Source organism: Lissotriton vulgaris, chromosome 6 (genome assembly GCF_964263255.1).
Source record: "Lissotriton vulgaris chromosome 6, aLisVul1.2, whole genome shotgun sequence".
Lineage (NCBI taxonomy): Eukaryota > Metazoa > Chordata > Amphibia > Caudata > Salamandridae > Lissotriton > Lissotriton vulgaris.
The window spans coordinates 1,660,765,623-1,660,775,087 of NC_141694.1; the positions used below are offsets into that span (position 1 = coordinate 1,660,765,623).

Sequence of the window (9,465 nt, forward strand, 5' to 3'; positions counted from 1 at the left end):
CTGTGCACAAGTATATATAATAATAATAATCCACATTTGTAAAGCGTGAACGATCACCCGTGAGGGTCTTCAGGCGCTGGGGGCCGTCAGGAAGATTAAGCAAGTTATTGCCCAGAGTCACATGGTGCTTGGCTAATCTGCCGTCGGCGCCGGGGATCGAACCGTGATCCCCAGATTCCAGCGTCAGTGACCCTGTTTGCGGCGCCACTCCTCTCCCTGTATCACAGTTATGGGTTCTTAGGTCAGAACCAAATAGGTTAAGAAAAAGTTCAAATAAATATGATCGAGGTCCAGCGTTGTTTAAATCGTTACTTTATAGTTCAATCTTGATCAGTACATGCGAAAATACAACTACCCACTAGCTAATAACTGTGATACGTGTGCACAGGACTTGTACTTATCTATTTTGGTATGGGACATGTCCCTTACCTTCAGAGGGGCTGTTTTCTGTCTGGATTTGTTCCCCTGACCTGTTTGCATCGTCTGATCTTAGCAAATACTAATCTAGCTCATAATCGTACCCGCTAGAGCAGCAAGTCTTCCTGTCCCCTACCCAAACCCAATCGTCTCTCGCATATTCTGATACACACATGATGTTGCATGTGGCGTCACTGTCTAGCACGAAACATGTGTTGTGTTGTCCCACATCTATGTTCACGGTCTCTATTTTTTTTACTTGATGTTTCTCTATTAGGTGGATGCTCTCTCGCAGTTTTGCTTCTTCTGCAGGAGCGAGGTCGGACATCAGGTATAGTCGTTCTACGTTCTCTTGCACTGCTTCTCCATCAGATTCAGCTGATGAGCTGCGGTTTGCAGTTTCCAAGGGCCTGGCATATCTGTTTGTCGTCAACCGTGGTCTTCCAGGTCGTTCTCTCTCACTTCTGAATTGTGTGCCTAGACACGCGCTTGCAAAATGATTGCTCCTGTTGCACTTTCTGCATTTCTGACCCATTGCCGGGCACGCGCCAGTCTGTGGGAACTCGAGTCCGCATCAGTAACATGTTTTTTCATGTTCTTTTCTTGGCTGTTCCTCATTGTTTTCTTTCTTCCAGTTGTTCATGCGGCTACTTCCGACCATGCGGTTTGCTTGTTCTATTCGCCTCTCCTTACTCCAGCTCCATCTGTTTTGCTTGCGCCGTTGCCCTCGCTTCTGCCCTGGCCTTCATTAGAATTTTCTCCAACGAGGTCGGTTCTTTTAGAATTTGTGTGCGGAATTCCACTGACCAACATCCCTTAATGATGCGTAGGTAAATTGCTTGTTCGTTGTCAAACTTGTCAAATTTGCAGTGAGTGACCAATTTGCGCAGTCTTGTCGCAAAATCGTCATGGGACTCCTCTGTGTGCTGAAATGCAAATGCGAAGGTGTATCTCTCGAAGTCAATGTTTCTTTGTGGGTCATATCTATCTAATAGGCACTTGATTAGCCCTTTTATGTTTCTGTTTGATCATCAGGGAATGTCACTAGTAGGTCGCCTACTTCGTCCCCTAGGATCGATCCAACTGCTTAGCGTCCACTACATCAGTGGCGCACATGTATCTTTCGAACATGCCAATACATCGCTCCCATCTGATGCCTATCTGTGGTTCTGATAGGTTGAATGGAAGGGGTCTACGGAACATTGCTTGCGTGCTGGGTTTGTCACTCGCCTGTTTAGTCATTGTAGGCCTGTGGCACTTCTTTATTTGATACCTCTGTGCTAGTTTCTGTTCTTCTCTTATTTGTCACTTTCGTTTATCTGTTTCCTTTTGTGCAGCTTTTTCTTCTTCTTTTGACTTTATTTTCTCTTTTTCCGTTATTTTTCTTGTTTTTCCTGTGTTTTCTTTTTCTTTTCTTTACACTTTCTTCCTTATTGTCTCTTTGTCTCTTTCTTTTGCGCAAAAGTTTCTATTTCTTTGACTTTATTTTCTTTGTTTCCGCACATTTTCTTATTTTTCCTGTGTTTCTTGACCTTAAACTGTTTTATTCTTTTTTTCCATTCTTATTGTCTCTTTGTTTTTCTTTTGCACAGCTTTTTCTTCTTCTTTGACTTTATTTTCTCTTTTACACACTTTTTCTTCTTTGTTTCCTTTTTTTTACTGACCTTAAAATGGCCGCCGGGCCTCTCATGCTCCGGATTGGCTGATTTTGCCTGGTTGAAAGATGGCCGCCCAAGTCTCGAAAGATCGCGGGTCCTTTTCAGTTCCCGCCTGACTTAAAGATGGCCGTCAGGCCTTCAGCGACGCTTATTGGCTGCTTTAGCCTGACCTCAAGATGGCTGCTGTCTTCTCGCGAGATCTCGCACGAGATTTCTTTTGATTCTCTCTCGCGCGTGCTTGCTTCTTGGGAGGTCGAGGATTCTTACCGGCTTTCTGTCACAGCCAGATGGTTCCTTCTTTTTTCCTGCGCTGTTCCTGTTGCGGCCAGGGTGGGCTCTTGCTCTGTGACTCCGCTCCTTCTCTCAGACCAGGGTGGGCTCCTGGCTCCGTGGTTCTTCACTCCTGGGGTGCTGGACACACGCGTGATCCTTCTCCTCACAACCTCGTAGCCAGTTGTCTTATCAGGACTCTTCAGGTACGACAATAGTCTATAGTATTCAAATGATCTTTATTCTTTGTGCCCTGTGCCAGGCATGCGTCTAGCCTCTTGCTCTATCCCTGGATTCTGCCCGTCCCCCACCCCTTGATTGAAAGTGGTGTCCGGTTCCTTGCCCCCTCCCCACCAGTCGGGGAGAGGGTCCTAGTGCCCTTGTGCCCAGGTCACGACATATGGGTAAGCTATTCCTTGTAAAACGATTTCTGAATGGTGGCCTTTTAAGGTCTCAGCTACAGGCAGCTTTAGGGAAAGACCTATTGTGTTGAAAACCCTACTGTGTGCAATACAAGTACTTACAGTGGCCTTTGGGTCAGTGTATTGCTCACTATTAGTTGACATTCATGTCATTGCTTGCATCACTTGATGGCTTGCCTTCCTCTTCTTGTATATGCTATGCTTTTGATTGGATGACTTTTATCTTTCCGTGACTGACATTAGGGAACTATTTTTTATGTTTTGCTTTCAGCACTCCATAAGGGTGCACGTGTTTTCTTGCTCTTTGCCTTGTGTGTTGCTTCCCCCTCAAATTCCCACATCCCCACACTCTTTATGTTGCTACCTACAAGCTTTTCCTTTGTTCTCCTCACTCCTGCTCTTCACTAATTGCTTATTTTTAATTTTGTTTATCATTCCCCCGCTTCTCTGTTGCTCACCTGATCCTCCATTCTCACTCTTCTGCAATTCACTTGGCTCCATCTGTTCTGTACCCGTCCCCTCAAGCTTTTTTTCTCATTTTCTTTTTCCCCGACTAAGCAGCTGCATTTTGTTATCAGGTCACTACTTTCCAGATAATGAAGCAGTGTTGTATAAGTATTTATTTTTTTAATTTACTGCTCCAAGACGGGTGCCCACTTACTTTCAACAGTATGTTAAAAGTAAAAAAGGCCCATCTCAGTGTGATGACACATACATGTGCAAGAGTGGCGATGCAGAAACATGTATAAGACATGAATACATCATTCTTTCTTTTCTTATTTTTTTGGGTATTGGCAACAACCCTTTTTTTTAAAACGATGCTCTTAAGCTTTGGCAAAGCCAAAAGGTCAGCTAACACCTTTCAAAGGTGCAAACTATTCCCTTTGCCACCGACCCCGCCGCCAGCAACCGCAACCTTAGGCTCTGGATCAACGACTGTGCCAACACTCACCCCGATCAAGAAACCCTCCAACAGACGCACCAACAAGAAAGTCAACTGGTTCTCCGCGGACCTTCAGACCTCCACACAAACTTGCCGAAAACTAGAGAAGAAATGTCACCGCAAACAGACACCGGAGAACCAAGTAGCCCACAAGAGCGCCATGCGCCAACACCATCACCTCATCAGAGCCACCAAAGGGACCTCCTTCAAGGACCGCCTGGACAACAACGCACACAACAGCAAAGAGCTCTTCAACATCGTGAAGGAACTCTCCAACCCCAGCTCCAACACCAACGACATCCCACCATCGCAAGCCCTGTGCAACTCCCTTGCCACCTTCCTCCATCGCAAGATCGCAGACATCCACGACAGATTCGACAACCTGACCACTCCAACAGCCAACGACACCTCAGACCCCATGGCCACAACCCACAGCGACCCCCTGCTAACCTGGACTAACATCAACGACAACGACACCATCAAAATAATGAACACCATCCACTCCGGCTCCCCGTCAGACCCGTGCCCACACCACATCTTCAACAAAGCCAGCACCACCATCGCACCCCATCTCCGCAAGGCCATCACCATCTCCTTCGAGACCGCGACCTTTCCGGAGAGCTGGAAGCATGCCGAAATCAACGCCTTGCTCAAGAAACCCAAGGCAGACCTGAGGGACCTCAAGCACTTCTGCTTGATCTCACTGCTCCCGTTCCCGGCGAAGGTCATCAAGAAAACTGTCAACCAACAGCTGACCCGCAACTTCGAGGAGAACAACATCCTGGACCCATCCCAGTCCGGGTTCCACAGCAACCACAGTACCGAAACTGCCCTCATCGCCGCCACAGATGACGTCAGGGCCCTGATGGACAACGGCGAAACCGCAGCCCTCATCCTCCTTCGACACTGTCTAACACTGTACCCTACGCACACGCCTCCACAACGCAGGGATCCAAGACAAGGCACTGGAATGGACCATCTCCTTCCTCTCCAGCAGAATCCAGAGCGTCCGCCCCCCCTTCCATTCCGAAGCCTCCAAGATCATCTGCGGCGTACCCCAAGATCATCACTCAGCCCGACATTGTTCAACATCTACATGGCCCCCCTAGCCCACGTCGCCAGACTGCACAACCTTAACATCATCTCCTACACTGACGACACACAGCTGATCCTCTCCCTCACCAAGGACCCCCCTCACTGCCAAAACCAACCTCCACGAAGGACTGAAAGCTGTCGCCGAATGGATGAAGAACAGCCATTTGAAGTTGAACTCGTACAAGACAGAGGTCCTCATCCTCGACTCCACCCCCTCAGCCTGGGACGACTCCTGGTGGCCGACCACCCTGGGAGCAGCACCAACACCCACTGACCACGCACGCAACCTGGGATTCAAACTGCTGAAACGACTGCAACGCATTCAAAACGCCTCTGCCCGCCCGATCCTCGACATCCCCCGACACAGCCACATCACACCCCACCTGAGAGACCTGCACTGGCTGCCCGTCAACAAAAGGATCACCTTCAAGCTCCTCACCCACGCACACAAGGCACTCCACAACACTGGACCAGCATACCTCAACAGACAACTCACCTTCTACAAACCGAACTGCCAGCTCCACTCTGCTCCGCTCCACCGACCGCGCCCTCGCTACCGTCCCCCACATCTGAAGAGTGACCCACGGTGGCAGATCGCTCTCCTACCTCGCCGCCAAGTCCTGGAACACCCTCCCTATCCTCCTACGGCAGACCCAAGACCTACTAACCTTCAGGAGGCTACTCAAGAACTGGCTTTTCAAGCAGTAGTAGCACCCCCCAGCGCCTTGAGACCCACACGGCTGAGTAGTGCGCTCTACAAATTTCATGATTGATTGATTGTTCTCATTTTAATTCGTACATGAGTCATTAAGACATTCACTTCAACTCATAAGTGTTCCTAACCAATATTATTTGAACCCATCTAGCACCAATAGTAAAAGATGGGACTGGATCTTCATGTATCTGTTTTGAATGCATAGGGTGAAGGGCTAGATGGCTCTAATCTAGTAGCATGGAGTAGTAAACACTTTTTTTGTCCTGAAAAAAAGAGCAGTACCTTTTTGGCCTTAAACTAGTACTGAAACTAGTTGACCCAAGTTACCAACTATTTAGTTGTGCCTGAGTATGTGCCTGATTATGACGTTATCTATGTTTATAACCATTTGATAAGATATGCTAAGGAGAGTTGTCTGTGTCCTATTTGTCTGTAGCATTGTAATTCAAGATGCCCTTGATGGGTTTGAGAAGATAGATGCCAGAAAGACCATACATTATTCAGGGCCTTGATTAGACCCCTAGCCTCACATAAAGTGTTTGAACTTCACTACCAAACAATAAGATGATTGTGTATTTATTTAATGCCAACTAGTGCACGTTGGTTTGAGACATGTGCCTGTTCTTCTGGAGTCTAATAGGGCCATTTAGACCTTGGTCAGCGGTCTTTTGTTCCACCAGGGAGACATCTTTTTACATAACTGAAAGTTTTCCGAGTGGGCCCCATGTTTAAAGCGCCAACTCTACAAATATTTTCGTATTGAAAAAAAGTTTGAGTTTGTTTTCTCCATGTAAAAAAACAAGTACATTTTCCCTGCCTGTGTCTTCAATGTAATGGATGTATCTACAGTCGACCGGGAATGTCGGGTCAATCAGGAAGGGAGTGAATACAAGTAAAGTAGGAACCAAACAGATTCTCTTAAATTCAACGTCCTACTCTTTTTATGAGGGTATGTCTTTGTTCTTATCTATAGTATGAAGTAAAAGTTTTACTAAAGTTATGTAAAATAATCAAACATCCCACCTTCATCCATCGACAGAAGGAGCTGGAAAGCTATATGTATAAGTACTGACTCCAGTGCCTCAACTAGGGAACAGAAAACCTAATCTATTTTTGAAGTCCCCATCATGAGCTCACTAATAATGTCTAACTAGCATAAATCTCTCTTTTTTCTACTGGACCCTCTTTACATAGTGCAGGTTGCAGGTAGGAGCAGACATACATAAAGGAGCTTTCAGATAACATTTTAAAATATTTAATTGAAATCTCTTAATGATGACACCACACCACCTTGCCATATCAGTTCTAAGAAAAATAAGCAAATGAATGTAGAGGAGACTTGCACAAAGAAGTGCTATGAGCAATATCGTGTAAGTTCAGAACAGACAGCATGTAGTGCAAAACATAGATCAAAATTGATAGTTATAAGTCATATGTGTGCAATTTATATAAATAACATGGTTTTATAGTTTGGAAAGAAAAGATATATACATTTTGTAAACGTTCTACAGACATCCACTTGCCTACAGAAATAAGGACAGAAACTCTCTAAACAAATTATTCAGGAATGTTGATGTTCACTCAGGTATAGTGCACACAACGCTGTGAACATGAACAAACTGAAATAGAAACGCAAAACGTAGTTTACAATATGTACACACACATACAAACTGCAAATAACCAACCGCATCCATTCAGAGAATTTGTTTAGTTCCCATATTTAATATGTGTTCCATTCTAACCTGTCTTGATGTTACCATAGCACTTTCTTTGTTTCTCTTACGTTTGGTGTTCTCATTCCAGCCTCTTCATATATTTCTCTTTTCAGAGAACTCAGTGGTCTGCTTTAAGTCTTGTGGCTAGTTGAAGCTTGCTCAATGTCAATAATGCTTTAAAATTCGGCTCAGTGTAACTAAATCTAGTTTACAGCAGGATTATGTAGTATACCATGGTATTATCTCTTAAAAAGTATGTATAAATTTACAACCCGAAAAGCAATCTTGTGATCGCGGAGCTGAACTGTATGCTTCAAAATACATATTTGATCTGTAAATGTCAAAATTGCTTCTAGTCAATCGATTTCAATTAACATTGGTATACGCCATATCCTTCCATGTGAATGCATTATAACATACACAAAGTTGCACAGCTGCTATAAACTTTATTTGTGCTCATCCCTCTAAACATTGTTATTCACTTTGTAGATACCTATGTCAAGCTAACCTTGCTGAACTCCATGGGTCAGGAGATGTCTAAGTGTAAGACATCCCTTCGCCGAGGTCAACCAAATCCATTATACAAAGAGACCTTCATTTTCCAAGTGGCGCTGTTTCAGCTATCAGACGTAACTCTCATACTGTCTGTGTACAATAAACGTAGCATGAAGCGCAAAGAGATGATAGGTTGGATTTCTTTAGGGCTCAACAGCTCAGGAGATGAAGAGCTCAACCACTGGACTGAAATGAAGGAGTCAAAAGGACAACAGGTATGCAGATGGCACACATTATTGGAATCTTGAAGAACAGTGAATGACAGGGGAATGCAAGGCTCATTGGGAGCGCACATCTGTCTACCGTGGGAGTCTCCAACAACAAGAACCTGCCTTCAAAAGCAACAGATTCAACATTCCGCAGATAGAAAATGCACAACAGACAATGGAATGTCAGACATTTTATGCAACATCATCAGCTGTGGTTCCAATAATTTATATGACAGATTCGAAAACACTAATCTGTGATGACAGACAAGCTAAGAATTCTCCTCAATCTTTGGATAATTTTGCATTCGTGTTCGAAATATTTTTTTGTAGTAATCGAGCATTTTATTAAAAATGAAAGTGAGTATTTTTCTTTAAACTATTGAAAATGCCTGCCAAGATGGCCGCCTTTCCTGTGACCCACTGTACTGTGCAACCTGCGCTTGGGCTACTGGCATGATGTTTGTAACAAGGGGCTCTTCCTGTATGGAAAGTATGCTGTAATCTTACACATCTTAATCGTGTCTCTGTTTATTTCAGTACATTTTACGAGGAGGGCAGTTGCTTATGTGCCTACAGGTAAAATACCGTTCATGATGTGAAAACGAATATCTCTATGTTTAAACTTAACAGGTGTAGCCCACGTCCATAATTTTACAAATGTGCGGGCAACGAACAGTGGTCTGAAAATCCAATTAATATAGTTTTGTCTTTTTAGGAAAAGCGTATAGACTACAGAACTTAAACATAAAATGCCAGCTTCACAAAGCATTTTCTGTGGGCAAATGTGCCTTATTCCAAATTTAGGTGTGACTTACTCGTGACTTTCCAGGGGTATTTTCTACCAAAAAGAATCTTTGCGACTATAAGGCCTGAGTATGTATGTCTTACTCCTGAACATTCTGAGTAATTGGACCTAAGACAGGGGTAAGGCACATTCACTTGCAGAAAATGAATACATCTTCTTCACTGAGTGCCTGACTATTAACCCCTCTGATGTTTTGTCGTGCACCTGGACTCATCGAGGCCAAACTGTTGCCCTCGTTTCTTTGAAGTATTTTATTTTCATTAAAGGAGTTCTGAAAACCTGTGCGACCTCCTGTCGAAAGCACTTCTAATAACTCTTCTAATCCGTCATACAATTCTTACCATCCCACGTTTCCTCATCCTTCTTATATGCAGTCACCATCAGTACTTACTGAACTCACTATCTGCCCACATAGTCTTCTCAAAGCACCTGACACTTACAGTAATATTTAAAGTTAATGCTACCAACTGCAAATGTTAAAAGACTGTTACATTTTCTATCTCAAAAAGGCTAGCTCATGGCTATCACTGCTTTTCTAGCCTCAAGAGGACACAATTGTTAAAAAACATGCTCTGACCTATTGGCAAAAATCCTTTCTATCAATTATATATAGATTTAAATGATTCTGCCTACTTCGTAGTACTCTCACACAATTATGCCA

At 44.2% G+C, this 9,465-nt stretch overlaps 1 protein-coding gene across 2 annotated transcripts in view; it reads left to right on the forward strand.

Annotated features, from left to right (window-relative positions):
* SYT14 (synaptotagmin 14) overlaps window positions 1-8,938 on the forward strand; it is a 535,709-nt gene extending 526,771 nt beyond the window's left edge. For both annotated transcript variants that reach the window (XM_086927826.1, XM_086927827.1), the window contains one exon: window positions 7,725-8,938. In XM_086927826.1, coding sequence (XP_086783952.1) covers window positions 7,725-8,038 — 314 coding nt within the window. In that variant the 3' untranslated portion in view covers window positions 8,039-8,938. The remainder of the gene's footprint in view (window positions 1-7,724) is intronic.
* The last annotated feature ends 527 nt before the right edge of the window (window positions 8,939-9,465 follow it).